The sequence below is a fragment of the Platichthys flesus genome, chromosome 22 (assembly GCF_949316205.1).
Source record: "Platichthys flesus chromosome 22, fPlaFle2.1, whole genome shotgun sequence".
In the NCBI taxonomy this organism is placed as follows: domain Eukaryota; kingdom Metazoa; phylum Chordata; class Actinopteri; order Pleuronectiformes; family Pleuronectidae; genus Platichthys; species Platichthys flesus.
Window position 1 is genome coordinate 4,144,896 of NC_084966.1, and position 19,862 is coordinate 4,164,757.

Below are 19,862 nucleotides of genomic sequence, written 5' to 3' on the forward strand. Positions count from 1 at the left end.
CCCCTGAGCGCCACATGTGTGCGCTGTTGTTCAGGAAAAATATGTAAAAATGTTTCCAACATAGACCGTAAGTCTACTTCAAATGATAGAAACAGATTTATACATTTATTTATTTATCTATCCACCTCAAAATGTATAAATGTATAATGAAAGATTCATTGGTTGATAAGTAGTCCACAGACTGATGGTGTTGCCTGATAGTAACCACACACACAACTACACTCACACAGCCATGCACAGGGCCGGGCATATTTGCAGATGCACACGACAGAGGTAAGTGGAAGGGGGGGGGGGGGGGGGGGGCAGTCAGCTTGAAAACGCTTCCAACAATGACTGAGATGTAAAGGTGCGAGGACTGAAACAATAGTAAGAAATGAGAAAGCGTGAAGGGGAGAGTGCGCTTGAGTTCGTGGGAACCATGTTGGACCTGCGGCAAATGCAAAGCCAAGACCACCCACTCACCTTGACTCACTTTCAGTGCTTTCACCGCCCCTCATTGCAAGGGGCAAGCAAAAGAGACAAAGAGCAAGCAGCCTTTGCAGTTATAGCATGTAGTTCTATATAATGTTAATATAATGTTGCACTTGGAGGAGCTTATTTGGAAGCTGACAGCAGGCCTCGACAGAGTTCCCAGCATGAGGCCTCATCCCTGGTGCACCGTCCTGCATGTGTCCCACGGGGCAGTGCTGGTTCTCACCTTAGACCCTGACAGTAAGTGATTTTTTGTGTTTCTCGTGCTGTCTCAGGATTTCGGTGACGCTGCTTTTCCTTCCTTCTCGAATACTAACATTCCGCTTGTGTTATTCTGTCTGGGTTTGGAGCTTTGTAAACCGAAGCCTTTCCAAAAGGCTCGGAGGCCAGATTTCTCTTAAGGTCGTGAACTTAGAGGTACCGCGAAGTCCACACTGTATTCAGATATTGGAAAAACAAAGTAAGGCACCTAATGTTATATTCAGATGGAACTCATCATTTTCAAAGTGTTGATTACAAGGGAGGTAATACTTTTTCGAGTTTTAAATCATCCTCTTGCAATGAGAACTACATGCATTATTTTCATCTTTTAAATACAGTGATGACTATGTGAATTAATTTAGTTTTATGTATTTATACACAGTCAATGGGCATAAAGATTATTATTATGAGAAGTGGGCAGGATGTTTTTTTTTTATGATGACTCACTGTGGGCAAGTGATTATTTCTTCTTCTCATAAATTTATTCATATCGGAAATTGACAAAATATACCATCATAAAATAAAATAAAAATTGCTCAGTCTATGGGTGAAACTGATCTATGTGGGTATAAAGTTCTTCATGAAACATGGAGTTCACTTTCAGTTCCTTCAACCACGGCAAATTTTCTCCACAAATTCAAATGTGATTGTCAAGTGACATAACAAAACATAGCAGCTGTCATTGACCCTTCGTTATAAAATATGTTCTGTAAGAACCCATCATTTTATATATTTGTAATCTGCTCGTGTTGTCATTTTTCTTCTGCAGGTGAAGACTCAGAATGTACCCTGTATATCAAAGTACGCCGCCACACAACCTATGAGACCTCACCTGGATCAGAACTGGTCATTAACTGCCCAGTAGAGTTCTGCAATAAATCCGTACCAACAGTGACCTGGTTCAAGCTGCTGAATGACACTTCTAAACCAATCAGTGTTAGCAGCAGCAGTCACATTAGAGTGGAAAGGGCTGGACCATGAGTGGATATCGTTTTTGATTTTCCCAAAAATACTCAGCAACGACTCAGGTCTGTATTGGTGTGAAATGGCAAACGTTATGGGTCACTTCATCAACGTCTCTGTCCACGGTGAGTGTGAATTAAGAAAGGGTAGAATGAAATGCAAAGAAAGGCCATGAAGAGCATTATAGACTAACCTTACTTTCGAAATAACTTATAACCCAAAATGTCACACACGTATCAGACTCATAGACATCACACAGAATCGAATAACAGTCATGCTCAGCCTAGTATCATTATTAAGCCCAGATTATGTTACCGACCCGAGGAAAAGGGAAACGGAGGTTGTAGTTCAGTTTGCAGTTCTGTGAAGCTTTCTCGTTGGTCATAAGGTTCTGCATTCGCGGTTCTGTCGAGCTGTGGGGCTCAGTTGCTTGTTGAATCTTACCTGCAGGACATCGAGTCGCTGCTAGGAGTCCGGTAGTTTGGTTTGAGAGGCGGTTAACTTGAGAAGATGAGCTGGGAGCAGCACCTTTGCGCCCCAATCGTAGATGGAAAGAGAAGATGTGCTGTAAGCCAGGCTCCCCCTCGGCGATGCAGATGAAGAGAGCTGGCCGCCTGCCTCCTTGGAAGGTTGTTGGAAAGAGAAAGAATTGGGGCAGACCTTGACTAATATTGGCCCGGTAACCACACAGGTCATAGGGCCAGAGTGACCAATAGGAGTTGACCCTTGGTTTTCCACAAGGGTCAACTCCTATTGGAGGTGTAGAGAGTGAGAGAGTGTAGAGAGTGAGTTCCCTGTGCTCTGGCTTTTTCCAGAAAAATGGAACCTGTTGCACCCTGGGAGACTGAGTTCCTTGGCTTTCTCAAGAACAAGAAACCTGCTGTTTTCAGGCTTTGACTAACATGTAGACTGAAAAGGAGGCCTGTGATTTGGTTTCACAGAAACGCTGTCCCAACAATGTTTTTAAGCTTATTTTTCCAATAATAGCACGGTGTTTGGACCCAGAATGTAAAATATATATGATATTAAATCCATATAATAATGAACACGTTAGGGCTGTGTTGTTTTGTAGGTGGTGGTGAACATACAATGAAGAATAACACAAGTAAGGCTGAACTTTCTCTGAATCATGAAACAGTTCAAACACTGAAACACTGTAGTTAATATGAATTCCTTCCTATTCTTTAAAGTTCCCAAAACGTGTAGCCCAGAGGCCCTAAAACCTTTGTGGATGTACATGTCCTCTGCTGCTAGGACCTTGGGATTCGTCATCGTATCGATAGTAATAACTGTCGTATCAATCCGATGGTGCAAAGGTAAGCTGTTTAAAAAAAAATTATAATAACGCCACCATGCAATACAAATCAATGAGTCAGAAAAATAACCAATTCGTCAAAACCTTGCAGGGAAATCAAAGAAAGGGACACAAGGTGAATGTCAGGTAAGACGTGTACATTTCAAACTTAAATCCACCTCATCCCATTTTAAGTTCTTCAAACAGTGCAATGTGATATTCTCTCTTGGATGTGTGCAGGACGCGACAATCGAAATGGTCGAGGGACCCTTCAAACGTGGCGGCCCCCCAGCCCGGGACTAGAGCGACCCCCTCTGCCCCGCGTCTATCTGCGCCCAAAGAACCGCGACCCGACGTGTTGACGTCACCAAAGTGCCACACAACCATCAGCAGCCACCGGTGGTTGCCGGTTGGCCCCGGAGGTTGGAGGAGCTTTTCGAGTGGCGTAAACACGCAACAACCGCAGTTGGTGCAGGGTTATGTCAGTCCTGATGAGTGATTGAGTGAATTTTTAACATCTTCAATCGGAGCTGGAGGCCGAGAGCTGAATGTCACAGACACGATGAGAAGTCCTCAGAGTCTGAAGAGCTAAAGCGTGTTCTGCCAAACTAAATGGATTGTTACACACTGTTTGCAAACTGTCTACAACTAGTGTGGTTTTGTGTGCGATCCTAGTTTGCGATGTTTGTTTAAAAAGTGTGACTTCACTTTCACGACTTGAGATGACTCTTGGGCGTGACACCACACCTGATAACAGTCTTGCTTCCATGAGTTTTCATCCTGTATCATGTCGACTGTATGAATGTAAACATGAGCTTTTGTAATCCTTCAGGAAAAACTTGTTGTTTGTCTGTAACTTCCTCCCTTCCTCCCTTTTCAAAAGTCCAGCTTAAATACAACTGCACCTTTTTTTGATCTAACAGCACAAAGCATCTTCAGTTTGATGACCACAGTGGTTTCTGTGAACTTACCAGAAGCAACCTCAAAGAACATTTCCTGTCTGCCTTCTGTCTTCTTTCCTGTTCATCACATTGTATAAAAAACCTTCCTTTTTAACTACTCTTGGTTGCACTCTGAGCCATGATGCTGGCTGTGTAATCCTCTGCAGAGCTAATAATTAAAATGCAAAGAAAACTCAAGTCTAAGAAACTCATTATTTAAAATCTCATGATAAATTTCCAAAACAATGAGCTGAAGCTCTTCTTCTCTGGACACGGTGTTTGGACAGCCGGTCGACTGATGAACAGGAAGCAGAAATAAAACCACACGACAGGTAACCACATTTACAAACCGATGAGGGGGAGGGATGGAGGTTATTTTCCAGTAGAAGATGTAAAATTAGAAAATATAATCAAGCTCAAGCTCAGATGTCGCCCAGCTGTTTAAGAAATTGTGTTTTAAAAAAATAGTCTCAACTCTACATAATTTAATAAGTCAATGGAAATAACAAAATCTATTAATGTAGCAATTATTGATTTAAAATATCACCTTTAATGTTTACAGTGCAAATTGAGGGGTGTCAACAAACACGCTTTATATGACAAAAACATTGATGAGGGGGTAAAAATGACGTCAGCTTTTCAGCCAATGGGTTAACTTGGCGTCTAATGTTAGCTCGTGTGAGCTGCTGCGGTAACAACCGGAGCCCGTGAGTGAACCGGAAGAAGCCGCTGCTGACTCACTTCACATTAAACTCACCGCGAAGGAGACTGGTGCGTTAAACGGTCAATAAAACTTACTTGTCTTTCTCTGTGTCTTTCTTGACGTAGTGATGTACGTCATGACGTAAACAGGGCAAAAATGTTTCCTATATAGACCGTTTAAAGCAAAGTTCTATCAAATGATATACGTTTATTATTTAGCTTTCCACATCAAAATGTATAATGATAAATGATTAAGATAACATAAATAATAGAATATAACATTTTAGTGTTAGTTTTACTTATTTTCATCCCCCTGTTATGTACTAAAGATTCAAGATTCAAGATATCTTTGTTGAAGCAAGCCTGCAGATGCCAATTAATTCACAGAATAAAATAATATTGCATATGAAGGGAGTATTATTCTAACGCTAATAGAATAAATAGATATTGAACACGTAGTAAAAACAATACATTTTGCTCATAAGGAGTAGGGATGAATGTGGATGAATGTTTTAGGTTGGACACTGAAGTGGACGGAAGCTGATGTGCTTTTATTTTTCAACAATTTTGAATGCAGTGCTGTTATTCAAGTGTTTACCCAGAGTTCAGTGCTTCACCTTGTCTGCATTTGTTTCTTTAGTAAAACAAAATAGTGAAAGCAGCAGAGGTTCAGATGCACTGACTTGTTTACAGCTCTTTAACCCTGACATCATTAGAATTCATTATTAGATTCACAAACCTTTTTCAGAAGCGGTATTTTGAAATAAGAAAGATTTCATTGGTTGATGAGTAGTCCACAGGTTGATGGTGTTGCCTGATATTAACCACACACACAAATACACACACAATACACTCACTCGCAAACAAAAAACGCTTCTACAATGACGAAGACGTAAAGTTGCGAGGACTGAAACAATAGTCAGAAATGAGAAGGGGAGAGTGCGCCTTAATCCGTGGGAACCTTGTTGGACCTGCGTCAAATGCAGAACCAAGACCCCCCCCACTGACCTTGACTCACCTCCAGTACTTCACCGCCCCTCATTTCAAGGGGCAAGACACAAGAGAGAAAGAGGAAGCAGCATTTGCAGTTATAGCATGTAGTTCTATATAATGATACTTATTTGGAAGCTGACTGGAGGCTTCACCAGAGTTCCCAGCATGAGGCCTCACCCCTGGTGCACCGTCCTGCACGTGTCCCTCTGGGCAGCGCTGGTTGTAACCCTAAACACTGACAGTAAGTGATTTTTTGTGTTTCTCTCGCTGTCTCAGGATATCTGTGGCGCTGCTTTTCCTTCCTTCTCAATTATAAACAGTCTGCTTGTTTTATTCTGTCTGGAGAGCTTTGTAATCCAAATCCTTTCCAAAAGGTTCGGAGACCAGATTACTCTTAAGGTCATTAACTTAGAAAAACAAAGTTTGATATATTTGCCAAACTCCATCTTTGGAGTTAAAGTCCAGCTGATATCAGTAATCAGAGTAGATTTGTTCATAACATGTAGATCGGGGGTCTCAAACTCAAATTACCTGGGGTCCACTGGAGGCAGTATCTGGGTGAGGCTGGGCCGCATCACGTAGAAATCCAAACTTCTCAAATGTCCTTATTAACAGTTATTTAACTTCAATGGGTTCTTCTGAACATGCTTTCTCTTGCCTACTTCTTGCTGCCAGATCCGGTACCTCTCGTATCGAAAAAAAATTAATTATATTAATATGAATATTAAAAAAGCTTTTTAAAGAAATAATTAAAAAATAAAATATAACATTATTATGTAATCACTAGCAAATTACGGAGCCCCTGTTGACATCGTTGGATAAATTACTAATTTGTGGCCACGCAATAACAAGAGAATCTAATAAGTTATATATAAAGCTTTCTTAACAACAGCATCACAATTTCATAAAATAATAACAAAGGCAGACTTCTAAGATGAACCAAAATAATTATGCACAGTCTTGTACAATCTGTGGCTCGGTGCGTAAATGTCACCACCAGAGGATGAGGGAATTAAAATATTTAAAATGTATCCACACATATCAGGTGTAAATAATAATGTAAAACAGCCCAGACTGTAAAATGTAGATATTAGCTCAATGACGTGTTATAAACTTCTGCAGTTTAGAATAATCCGACTGCGTAAAGGAGCTCCAAAAAACCTCACAGCGCAGCGTGTGCGTAAAGGAGCCGTGGTGTTTCTTGAATTTGCCTTCAATTTAACAAATTGTGTGTGTGTGTGTGTGTGTGTGTTCCGTTCGTTTTCTCCCCCGGACACAGAAGTTGCCTTTGCTCAAGATGCCACTTTATTAATCACTGACACAAAGACTGATACATCACTGCAGTAGAGCCTAAATGAAGCCTGAAACATGCTTCTGCGACTGCGTCTGCGTCTTTTCACGCCGCTGTGGCGCAAGACTCGTTTTCATTCATGCTTCCCCAACCGTTGCGCGTCTTACAAAGCAATCCCGCGCCAGAACACTAGGCGGAGTAATGCTTTTTGTCGAGACGCCTTCTTTCTTCTTCGTCGACTGTTTATTTACATCGCCACTCCGGCTCCTCATAGCCTATTTCTGGCGGACAAATCGGCCAGTCAGTGATGGGTTATACAAGTGGTCATACTTTCGGATCTCTTCTGCCAAGCGCTCTTCTATTTGGTCCATATTCGTTCTTCTAAATCTTCCGTGATTTCCGCGTATTGTGGGGCATGAAACCGGAAACTAGGCTCCGGACGGGATGTAGTAAGCAGACTAATCACAAGCCTTGCGGACTGCGTGAGGCTCGCGTCGCTTTGTCGTGTAGTTAGAAAAATTGGCGGACACACGCAAGCCCGCAGAGGGTACGAAAGGGGCGTGTTGCGTGTTTTGCGTGCATGCGTGCAACCCGACTATAAAGCCTGAAACATGCTTCTGCGTTTTCACGGGCCCGTAAGCGCAAGAGCCCTTCCGGGTCCCTTACGTGCTTATGTATCCCTCCTTACGTGCTGACGGGTGTCGACCCCCTTTTCTAAAATTTACGGCAAAGCTCCGCAAGCTCATTCGGCCCGCAAGGCTGTGATTGGTCTGCTCTACATCCCTTCTGGAGCTGCATTTCCGGTTTCATGTCCCATAATACCGGCAGAAATCACGGAAGATTTAGAAGAACGAATATGGACCAAATAGAAGAGCACTTGGCAGAAGATATCCGATAGTATGATCACTTGTATAACCTGTCACTGACTGGCGGATTTGTCCGCCAGAAAAAGGCTGCGAGGAGCCGCAGTGGCTATGTAAATAAACAATCGACGAAGAAGAAAGAAGGCGTCTCTAAGGTCGTCTCGACAAAAAGCATTACTCCGCCTAGTGTTCTGGTGCGGAATTGCTTTGTAAGACGCGCAACGGTTGGGGAAGCATGAATGAAAACGAGTCTTGCGCCACAGCGGCGTGAAAAGACGCAGACGCAGTCGCAGAAGCATGTTTCAGGCTTAATTCGGCATTCACTCTCACACACACACACACACGACCCCGCCCCCAATGTCACTCACATGCATGCTGCATTCACTGGACAGGCACACAGTAGGAAACCAGAACATCATAACATTGTCCCACACAGAAGCTATCAGCGGGGTTGCTACAATATTAAACTCGAGGGCCGCACTAACATTAAACTTTCATATTAAGGTGGGGGCCACAAAATATCGTCCCGAGGGCCGCAATTGGCCCACGGGCCGCGAGTTTGAGACCCCTGATTTAGAGCATAATTCTGCCTCAAGCGTCAAAGACACAACTTTTGTTTTTAAATAGGGGAATTCTATAATGATCGTATGTTGAACTGAGAAATGTAAAAATCCAAAAAAAACTGTTTCAGGGACAAAAATAACCTCCACTTCTGTCTCAACAGGAGGTTGTTTTTACCTGTGTGGGCGCTTGATGGAAACAATTAGAGATTTTCTATCAAACTTTAAGAAAATAAATTTCCAAAAGCAAGGCCCATAAGGTTATTTTCAAATGGAACTCATCATGTTCAAAGTTTTCATTACAAGGGAGGTCATACTTTTTGATTCTTAACTCATCCTCTTGCAACGTGTACTACCTGCATGATTTTCCTCTTTTAAAAACAGTGATGACTTTGTGAATTAATTTAGTTTTATTCATGTATTCATAAACAGTCTATGGGCATAAAATAAGTTTACTTTTCAGTTCCTTCAACCAAGGCAAATTTTCTCCACAAATTCAAATGACATTGTCAAGGGACATAACAAACATAGCAACTGTCATTGACCCTTCGTTATAAAATGTGTTCTGTAAGAATCAATAATTAATTTATTTGTAATCTGCCCGTATTGTTATTTTCTTCTGCAGGTGAAGACTCAGAGTGTACCCCTTATCTCAAAGTACGCCGCCACACAACCTACGAGACCTCACCTGGACGAGAACTTGTCATTAACTGCCCAGTAGAGTTCTGCAATAAGTCAGTACCAACAGTGACCTGGTTCAAGAAGCTGAATGGAACTTCTAAACCAATCAGTGTCGGAAGTAGCAGTCACATTAGAACAGAGTGGAAAGGGCTGAACCATGAGTGGGCATCGCTTTTGATTTTCCCAAAAATACTCAGCAACGACTCAGGTCTGTATCGGTGTCAAATGGAACATGATGTGAGTCACAACATCAGAGTCTCTGTCCACGGTGAGTGTGACTTAAGAAACCTGTGTTCACATTAAGATAAGATAAGATAAAAACAAAGAAAGATAAGTTTGGACACAAAAATAACTTTATTGATTCCACCCCGGGGAAATTCTCTTGATCACGCCACACAAAATGAAATCAATGTTCATAATATAGACATTTCACTGCAGATGGACATGTTATTTAGAGAGAAAGGTATTTGAGCATCGTGTTTTTGTGCTTTTTGTAAATGGAGATATTGAAATAAATAAATATATACACATGCAGAGACAGTTATACATATTGTGAAGCTTATTTTTCAAATAACCGCTATTGTATAATAAAAGGACAAGAGCAGCACTGTGTTTGAGCCAGAATGTAAAATATGTATGAGATTAATTTCATATAATAATAAACACAATAGCGCTGTGTTGTTTTGTAGGTGGTGATCAACATAAAACGGAGAATAACACAAGTAAGGCTGAACTTTCTCTGAATCATGAAACAGTTCAAACACTGAAACACTGTAGTTGATATGAATTCCTTCCTATTCTTTAAAGTTCCCAAAACTTCTGACCCAGAGGCCTTAGAACCTTTGTGGATGTACATGTCCTCTGCTGCTAGGACTTTGGGATTCGTCACCGTATCGATAGTAATAACTGTCGGATCAATCCGATGGTGCAAAGGTAAGCTGTTTAAAAAAAATTAATAATAACAGCACCATGTTTTACAAATCAATGAGTTGGAAAAATAACCAATTCGTCAAAACCTTGCAGGGAAATCCAAGAAAGGGACACAAGGTGAATGTCAGGTAAGACAAGTTCATTTTAAACTTAAATCCACCTCATCCCATTTTAAGTTCTTCAAACTATGGAATGTGATATTCTCTCTTTGGTGTGTGCAGGATGCGACAATCGAAATGGTCGAGGGACCCTTCACACATTGAGCCCCCCCCACCCCGGGCCGAGGGCGAGCCCCTCTGCCCCCCCATCGCTTTTAACTGCGCCTAAAGACCTGCGACCCGACGAGTTGACGTCACCAAAGTGGAGCAATAGAAAGAGGAGCGCGGCGGAGGAGGGGAGCGGCGTTGTGTACGCGGCACTGAACCATCACACCTGATAAGAGTTTTGCTTCCATGAGTTTTCATCCTGTGTCAAGTCGACTGTATGAATGTAAACATGAGCTTTTGTAATCCTTCAGGAAAAACTAATTTGTCTGTAACTTCAAAATAAGAGAATGTAATAATAATTTGATGTTTTTGTGCAATCAGATAACATAATGAGTGTCCACGACTATTTTTATGTGAAGTTTTCTTTGAAACTGTTCAAAGGAAGCAGAACTCAAAATTCACCGGAAAGTTTCACATCTATCAACGTTGAAAAAAGGTGTGAGTGAGTGTGTCTGTGCATAAACAGTAAAACAGCTTTTTCTTCCTCCCTTTTTAAAAGTCCAGCTTAAATACAACTGCACCTTTTTTTGATCTAACAGCACAAAGCATCTTCAGTTTGATGACCACAGTGGTTTCTGTGAACTTACCAGAAGCAACCTCAAAGTAGAATTTCCTGTCTGCCTTCTGTCTTCTTTCCTGTTCATCACGTTGTATAAAAAACCTTCCTTTTTAACTACTCGTGGTTGCACTCTGAGCCATGTTGCTGGCTGTGTAATCCTCTGCAGGGCTAATAATTAAAATGCAAAGAAAACTCCGGTCTAAGAAACTCATTATTTCAAATCTCATGATAAATTTCCAAAACAATGAGCTGAAGCTCTTCTTCTCTGGACACGGTGTTTGAACAGCCGGTCGACTGATGAACAGGAAGCAGAAATAAAACCACACGACAGGTAACCACATTTACAAACCGATGAGGGGATGTACATGGGGATGGAGGTTATTTTCCAGTTGATGATGTTAAAATAGAAAATATAATCAAGCTCAAGCTCAGACATCACCCAGCTGTTTAAGAAATTGTGTTTTACAAAAAATTGTCTCAACTCTACATAATTTAATAAGCAAATGGAAACAACAAAATCTATTAATGTAGCAATTATTGATTTAAAATATCACCTTTAATGTTTACAGTGCAAATTGAGCGGTATCAACAAACAAGCAGCAATGATAAAATAAGCTCTGGTACTAAGAAGCTAGTTTAGCAATTTATTTTTTTATTGAATATGACGCTAGATTTAGCATTTTAATATTGAAAAACATGCTCATCCTGGATTTACACATCTCAAACACGCTTAATATGACAAAAACATTGATGAGGTGGTAAAAATGACTTTGGAGCAGAGACACAGGTGGAAAGGAAGTCGTCCAAGATCATCCCCCTTCCACCTTGAATCCAGAAAACGACAAAACTGTAACAACAGAAGGTTCACTGGCGCACCTTTTTTGGTTTTGCCCTAACCTGTATAATTTTTGGAGTAAAATTTTCCAGTGGCTCTCAACAGCATATTCAAGAGTCATCAGCCAAGCTGCGATCTGGCCATCCTTGGCCAGATCGCTTCCTTGTGACACACAAACTGCTCTTCATCTCGGGATGGTGGTCGCTAAGAAACTTATTCTTCTGACTTGGAAGTCTACTTCTCCACCCTGCTTCACACACTGGCTTAACGAGATGTTCTCTGTTATTCAAATGGGAAAACTGCGACACCACAAAGGCAGCACACAGAAAAGGTTTGAGAGAACATGGGGACCTGCTTTGGCCAAGTGCAATATATCTTTAACTCCACAACAACTCTGACCTACCTGGCTACGATATAGTATATTGCTCTGTTCACTTATTCGTTTTACCTGGTCCTATCTTTTAGATAGGGCTATTGTGAGAACATTCCCGAAAGACCATATATGTAATTGAGTAATCTGTCTGGCAGCTTGTTTTTATTTTGTTGTTTGTTTTTGGTGTTTGTTTTTACCCTATGTTTTGTTTTTGTTTGTGAATTTGTTTTATGTCTTGTCAACACTTTGTTATGTATCTGAAAATTGTAAATAAAGTATTAAAAAAAACTGTAACAACATAGCATGAACGTTCGTGCTACTGTAGTTACACTCTGAGCCATGTTTCCAGGTCACATTTATCAAGAGGTAATTCTGCATATTACTGGATGCATGTCTCTCTCTCTCTCTTGTGTTAACTTGAGCTACTTCACCAAAGCAAACCTACAACTGACCCCTCTCAACCCATGTCCACACTCAAGCGGATATTTCGTTAAATTGAGGATCTTGTCCACATGAAAACTGTATTTTAAGTGGATAGAACTAAGATTTTCCCGCACACAGGTCATTGTTTACATGTAAACACAGCTTTTGGGAAACAAAGGTGCCACAAGTTACTTTGCATGAAGCATCTTTCCCCGTTGAGGGGATGACAGAGGATTATCTAATCTTATGCCTACTGTTGCTTTATGTTATGACTAAGCACCAGAAACATCAATAGCGGCTACACACTGTTCAACAGGATAATAAGTCCACTGAGCATCCTCGCAATGTTCTCCTCTGGGATTTGAGAGATTGTTGATATTGACTTTATCAGCACCTACTGGCCAAACATGCTTGTTTGAGTGTTTTCAACAGCAACAGTTGACCAAAGGTTTTATTAAGTAGATGAAAAACAAAAAAATATCTAACAGATGATGATTCAGATCAGTTGTCTGGGCAGATCTCTTTTTTTTTTTTACACTACTCATGTCTGTAATCGGGGGAAACAAGCAGTAACCACGCGTGTCAGGAACATGTGACATAAACTCAGTGCAGCTTACATTAACTGCTTCTGGATAAGGACAGACAAAAAACGATGCCTGTCAAGTTCTGGTCAGACTCAGATAGTTACAGAAGTTTTTTAAATCATGTACGATATAACAATTTCGTTCAGACTTAGTGGTGAATGATCAAAGCTGGTTGAAGAGTAATTTAAAGCTGAATAGAAGTGAACGCTCTATTTGAAGACTTATATTAACAATGAAAATCGTGAAGGGGTAAAATTATAATAACAAAAGATTTTAAGATGGAACTTTCCTTTCAGTTGAAAACAGATGGCAGTTAATTCATTATTACATCACTGAGTCAAATAAAACACTTTTATCAGGAGCAGAATCCAGGCGATCCCTACATTAAACAGGAAACCCTCTCACTCCATTACACACCTACAGTACGTCTACAACGAGTTCTGCTTCAGCTCTACTACACTGGACTCGATGTTCACAGCAGACACTGGAGAAGCATAATTCCATAATCTGTGGTTGCTGCTCCTGAGGTTAGAGTCTGACACACGGCATCTACACAGCGGAGGAGGAAGGAGGAGCTGGTGCTTATTGTAATACACATTTTCCATGGGAGTCATTTTGAACTGGACAAGTGGGTAAACAGAGGTGTTGTTAAACATCTGTCTGGAAAACCAGCACCACCTAGTGGCCGCACGTGAGCTGAGGTTTGTTCATGAGCTTCAGTCAAAGCGTTAGCTCGGCATTAGCCTCCTGCTGCTAATGTTAGCTCGTGTGAGGCGCTGCGGTAACAACCGGAGCCCATGAGTGAACCGGAAGAAGCCGCTGCTAACTCACGTCACGGTAAACTCACTGCGAAGGAGACTGGTGCGTTAAACGCTCAATGAAACTTACTTGTCTTTCTCTGTGTCTTTCTCGTCGCTGACATACTGATGTACGTCATGACGTAAACAGGACGCCGCATGGCACACTCGGATTGCACTTCCCTTGAGGGCCACATGAGTGCGCTGTTGTTCAGGAAAAATATATAAAAATCTTTCCTATATAGACCGTATACAAAGTGGTATCAAATGATATACGTTTAATATTTAGCTTTCCACATCAATATGTATAATGATTTATGATTTATGATAAATGATTAATATTATAGAAATAAAAGTGTATAAAATGTTAGGGTTAGTTTAAATTATTGTCACCCCCTGTCAAGGTTCAAGATAATTTTGTTGAAGCAAGCCTGCAGATGCCAATTAATACACAGAATAAATTATTATTGCATATGAAGGGAGTATTATTCTAACGCTAATAGAATAAATAGATATTGCACACGTAGTAAAAACAATACATATTGCACATAAGGAATTGGGATGAATGTGGATGAATGTTTTAGGTTGGACACTGAAATGGACGGATGCTGATGTGCTTTTATTTTTCAACAATTTTGAATGCAGTGCTGTTATTCAAGTGTTTACCCAGAGTTCAGTGCTTCAACTTGTCTGTATTTATTTATTTAGTTCAACAGAGTAGTGAAAGCAGCAGAGGTTCAGATGTCCTGACTTTTTGTCACATATGTTTTCATCTCTTCAACCCTGACATCATTAGAATTCAATTTTAGATTCACAAACCTTTTTTCAGAAGCGGTCTTTTGAAACCTGAAAGATTCATTGGTTGATAAGTAGTCCACAGGCTGATGGTGTTGCCTGATATTAACCACACACACAAATACACACACAAATACACCCATTCACACAAACATCAACAGAGTAGCTATCAAAGCTATCAAGCCACAGCATCCCCCCTCTCCTCCTCCGTGCACTGTACATCCTCTGCTGCAACCACACAGCCGTGCACAGGGCCGGGCACATTTGCAGATGCACACGACGGAGGTAAGAGGAAGGGAGAGGGGGGGGAGTCAGCTTGAAAACGCTTCCCACAATGACGAAGACGTAAAGTTGCGAGGACTGAAACAATAGTCAGAAATGAGAAGGGGAGAGTGCGCCTGAATCCGTGGGAACCGTGTTGGACCTGCGTCAAATGCAGAACCAAGACCCCCCCCACTGACCTTGACTCACCTCCAGTAGTTCACCGCCCCTCATTTCAAGGGACAAGACACAAGAGAGAAAGAGGAAGCAGCATTTTGAGTTATAGCATGTAGTTCTCTATAATGATGCTTATTTGGAAGCTGACAGCCGGCTTCACCAGAGTTCCCAGCATGAGGCCTCACCCCTGGTGCACCGTCCTGCACGTGTCCCTCTGGGCAGCGCTGGTTCTCACCTTAACCACTGACAGTAAGTGATTTTTTGTGTTTCTCGTGCTGTCTCAGGATTTCTTTGGCGCTGCTTTTCCTTCCTTCTCGATTATAAACAGTCCGCTTGTTTTATTCTCTCTGGAGAGCTTTGTAATCCAAATCCTTTCCAAAAGGGTCGGAGACCAGATTTCTCTTAATGTCGTGAACTTAGAAAAACAAAGTTTGATCTATTTGCCAAACTCCATCTTTGGAGTTAATGTCCAAACTGATATCAGTAATCAGAGTAGATTTGTTTATGATACAATTTGGAGCATGATTCTGCCTCAAGCATCAAAGGCACAACTTTTGTTTTTAAATAGGGGAATTCTATAACGATCGTATGTTGAACTGAGAAATGTAAAAATCCCCAAAAAACAGTTTCAGGGGCAAAAAAACCTCCATTTCAGTCTCAACAGGAGGTTGTTTTTACATGTGTGGGCGCTTGATGGAAACAATTAGAGATTTTCTCTCCAACTTTAAGAAAGGAAAAGAAATTTCCAAAACCAAGGCCCATAAGGTTATTTTCAAATGGAACTCATCATGTTCAAAGTGTTGATTACAAGGGAAGTAATACTTTTAGAGTTTTATCCTCTTGCAACGTGTACTACCTGCATGATTTTCCTCTTTTAAAACCAGTGATGACTTTGTGAATTAATTGAGTTTTATTCATGTATTTATACACAGTCGATGGGCATAAAGATTCTTATCGTGGTCTGTGGGCAGGATGTGTATTATTTGATGGTGACCCACTGTGGGCAAGTGATTATTTCTTCTTCTCATATGTTTATTCATATCGGAAATTGACAAAATATATCAGCATAAAATAAAATACAAATTGCTCAGTCTATGGGTGAAACTGATCTATGTGGGTATAAAGTTCCTCATGAAACATAATGTTCACTTTCAGTTCCTTCAACCAAAGCAAATTTTCTTCAGAAATTCAAATGTCATTGTCAAGGGACATAACAAACATAGCAGCTGTCATTGACCCTTGGTTATAAAATGTGTTCTGTAAGAATCTATAATTTATTTATTTGTAATCTGCTCGTATTGTTATTTTCTTCTGCAGGTGAAGACTCAGAGTGTATCCCTTATCTCAAAGTACGCCGGCACACAACCTACGAGACCTCACATGGACGAGAACTTATCATTAACTGCCCAGTAGAGCTCTGCAATAAGTCAGTACCAACAGTGATCTGGTTCAAGCAGCTGAATGGAACTTATAAACCAATCAGTATCGGAAGTAGCAGTCACATTAGAACAGAGTGGAAAGAGGTGAACCATGAGTGGGCATCGCTTTTGATTTTCCAAAAAATACTCAGCAACGACTCAGGTCTGTATCAGTGTCAAATGAAATATGATGTGAGTCACGGCATCAGAGTCTCTGTCCACGGTGAGTGTGACTTAAGAAACCTGTGTTTAATTTAAGATAAGATAAAAACAAGGAAAGATAAGTTAGGACACAACTCCACACAAAAAGATAAGAATACGATACGATAAGATAAGATGAACTTTATTGATCCCACGCAAGGGAAATTCTCTTGATCACACCACATAAAATGAAATCAAGGTTCATAATATAGACTTTTTACTGTTATATATTTGGAGAGAAAGGTATTTGAGTATTGTGATTTGTGCATTTTGTAAATGGAGATTAAATAAATACATTTATAAACATGTTCAGTTATACATATCGTGAAGCTTATTTTTCTAATAACCGCTATTGTATAATAAAAGAACATGAGCACTACTAGGTTTGGACCCAGAATGTAAAATATGTAATTTTTTGATGAAATTCATATAATAATAAACACAATAGCGCTGTGTTGTTTTGTAGGTGGTGATCAAAATACAACGAAGAATAACACAAGTAAGGCTGAACTTTCTCTGAATCATGAAACAGTTCAAACACTGAAACACTGTAGTTGATATGAATTCCTTCCTGTTACTTAAAGTTCCCAAAACTTCTGACCCAGAGGCCTTAGAACCTTTGTGGATGTACATGTCCTGTGCTGCTGGGATCGTGGGATTCGTCACCGTAGTGATAGTTATAACTGTCGGATCAATGCAATGTTGCAAAGGTAAGCTTAATAATGGCACCATGTTATACAAATCAATGAGTCGGAAAAAAATAACCATTCGTCAAAACCCTGCAGGGAAATCAAAGAAAGGGACACAAGGTGAATGTCAGGTAAGAGGAGTTCATTTTAAACTTAAATCCACCTCATCCCATTTTAAGTTCTTCAAACTATGCAATGTGATATTCTCTCTTGGGTGTGTGCAGTACGCGACGATCCACATGGCCGAGAGGCCCCTCTCATGTGGCGGCCCCCCGCCCGGGCCGAGAGCGAGCCCCTCTGCCCCCCCATCGCGTTTATCTGCGCCCAACGAGTTGACGTCACCAGGACCTCTCGTTTACAGCCAGGTGAAGGGAGACAACAAGAGAACGAGGGGAGCGGCGGAGGACGGGAGTGGCGTCGTGTACGCAGCACTCAACCATCAGCTGCCACCAGGGGCCGCCGCTCGGCCCCGGAGGTCGGAGGAGTGTTCGGAATACGCAGCTATTCGAGTGGCGTCAACACGCATCAACCACCGGTGACGTGATGTCAGTCCTGATGTGTGCTAGAGTGAATTTGGCAGAAGATAGCAGAACGTTTCAAACTGGAGCTTCAACGACAGCAAGGACACAAGGATGTTGTTCCATGTCCAGGATGTTGTGTATCCTCCTCTGCACATACACAGGTCTTCTCTCTGCTCAAGATGAGGTTTGTTATTCTGGGATCGTTGTCTGTTCATCATGAACTAATGCGAACAACACAAGAGCAGAACTGAGGGAACTGTCAGCGAGTGCATTTGGTTGTTTCTCTTCCTGCCGACCACATCTCACATCTCAGTATCACTCAAAGTCAGAGGAACTTGAGAATAGAGGTTGTGGAATTTCCCTGTGAGCATTTTACTGATGTAAGTTTGATGATTAGTGATTCTGTGATTCACTAAACGAGTGTGGAGGAAAGAAATAATACATTTTAGAGTGGCAATTATTATTATTCCCCTTTGTTGCATTTTTACCTTTATTGACAGAATAGAGAATGGAGAAGAGAAACAGCAACTGGTCGAGTAGGAACTGAACCTGTGACTTAAACCTCCAGATGAAACATCTTACTTTTGCCCAGAACCTACAGAGGCCACTTTTCTGAGATATTTACATTCCATAAAAAAGAACATTTCCTAAAAATCTTCAGTCGGAGCCGGAGGCCGAGAGCTGAATGTCACAGACACGATGAGAAGTCCTAAACGGATTGTTACACACTGTTGCAAACTGTCTACAACTGGTGTGGTTTTGTGTGCGATCCTGCTTTGCGATGTTTGTTTAAACTTCACTTTCACAACCTGAGATAACAGTTTTGCTTCCATGAGTTTTCATCCTGGGTCAAGTCGACTGTATGAATGTAAACATGAGCTTTTGTAATCCTTCAGGAAAAACTTGTTGATTGTCTGTAACTTCAAAATAAGAGAATGTAATAATAATTTGAAGTTTTTGTGCAATCATATAATATAATGTGTGTCCACGGCTGTTTTTATGTGAAGTTTTCTTTGAAACTGTTCACAGGAAGCAGAACTCAAAATTCACCGAAAAGTTTCACATCTATCAAGGTTGAAAAAGATGTGTGCGTGAGTGTGTGTGTGTGTGTGTCTGTTTGTGTGTGCCTGTGCAGTGTCTGTGCATAAACAGTAAAACAGCTTTTCCTTCCTCCCTTTTTAAAAGTCCAGCTAGAATACAACTGCTCCTTTTTTTGTTTTTACAGCACAGAGCATCTTCAGTTTGATGACCACAGTGTTAAAACCCTATGCAACTTCTTCTGTGATCTGTTATCATATTTGATCATTTTCCGTTTGCAGGTGAGGATCCTGACAAAGTGAACTGCAACACACACTATGAATTTATCAAAGACTGGAACATAACACTGATATGTCACATTCTTTCTGATATGTCAAATAAGTCAATAGCCTCCTGAAGGATTGTACTTTGTCCTGTGTTCATTTAAGCTTCTTCATAAAGGCCTGGTCACTGTCATGAATGATGGTGAATCTGACACTTGGCTTCCTGTAAATCAAAGTGTGCAATTGATCACATGAGAAAGTGCTATTGTTTGATGTGTGTGTGTGTGTGCGTGTTTGTGTGTTTGCATGCAACACATTTACTGGTTCATAGTTTTCTTTCCTGTTCAGGAATGTAATTTATGTTCACACATCAGGTACCAATTCCTCTTATAAAGATGATTGCTTGTGTGTGTGTTTGTGTGCGTGTGTGTGTTTGTGTGTGTGTGTGTGTGTGTGTGTGTGTGTGCGTGTGTGTTTTTACCGCTCTTCTTCTCTGGACACGGTGTTTGGTGCTTTCGGGAGCAGACAGCCGGTCGTCTGACGAACAGGAAGCAGAAATAAAACCACAAGTCACGTAACCACATGCACAAACCTGTGAAGGGAAGGGATGGAGGTTACGTTACAGTTGAAGATGTATAATTAGAAAAAAGAATCAGACTCGACCTCTGACATCCTCCGGCTGTTAAAGATATTGTGTGTCTCAATTTTTTTT

The 19,862-nt window shown here is 41.0% G+C and overlaps 1 protein-coding gene across 4 annotated transcripts; it reads left to right on the forward strand.

Moving 5' to 3' along the window:
• The first annotated feature begins 333 nt into the window (after nt 1-333).
• LOC133933648 (B- and T-lymphocyte attenuator-like) lies at nt 334-19,370 on the forward strand. 4 transcript variants are annotated; one of them, XM_062380802.1, is made up of 6 exons: nt 334-711; nt 8,965-9,288; nt 17,106-17,138; nt 17,224-17,349; nt 17,425-17,459; nt 17,553-19,370. In XM_062380802.1, the coding sequence occupies exons 1-6, from the start codon at nt 576-578 to the stop codon at nt 17,865-17,867; spliced, it is 969 nt and encodes a 322-aa protein (XP_062236786.1). In that variant the 5' UTR covers nt 334-575; the 3' UTR covers nt 17,868-19,370. The 4 variants fall into 4 exon arrangements, with proteins under 4 accessions (XP_062236786.1, XP_062236790.1, XP_062236791.1 ...); XM_062380806.1 differs by having other exon boundaries at nt 17,245-17,349; XM_062380807.1 differs by lacking the exons at nt 334-711; nt 8,965-9,288 and adding exons at nt 14,663-15,269; nt 16,338-16,661 and having other exon boundaries at nt 17,245-17,349.
• The last annotated feature ends 492 nt before the right edge of the window (nt 19,371-19,862 follow it).

What these genes read in the sequence shown, in the direction of transcription:
- LOC133933648 (XM_062380802.1), top strand. Translation starts at nt 576, where the DNA reads ATGTTGCACTTGGAGGAGCTTATTTGGAAGCTGACAGCAGGCCTCGAC. An exon ending in TACAACGAAGAATAACACAA is followed by an intron (nt 17,139 to 17,223) that starts GTAAGGCTGAAC and finishes TGTTACTTAAAG; the next exon opens with TTCCCAAAACTTCTGACCCA. An exon ending in GGACACAAGGTGAATGTCAG is followed by an intron (nt 17,460 to 17,552) that starts GTAAGAGGAGTT and finishes GGGTGTGTGCAG; the next exon opens with TACGCGACGATCCACATGGC.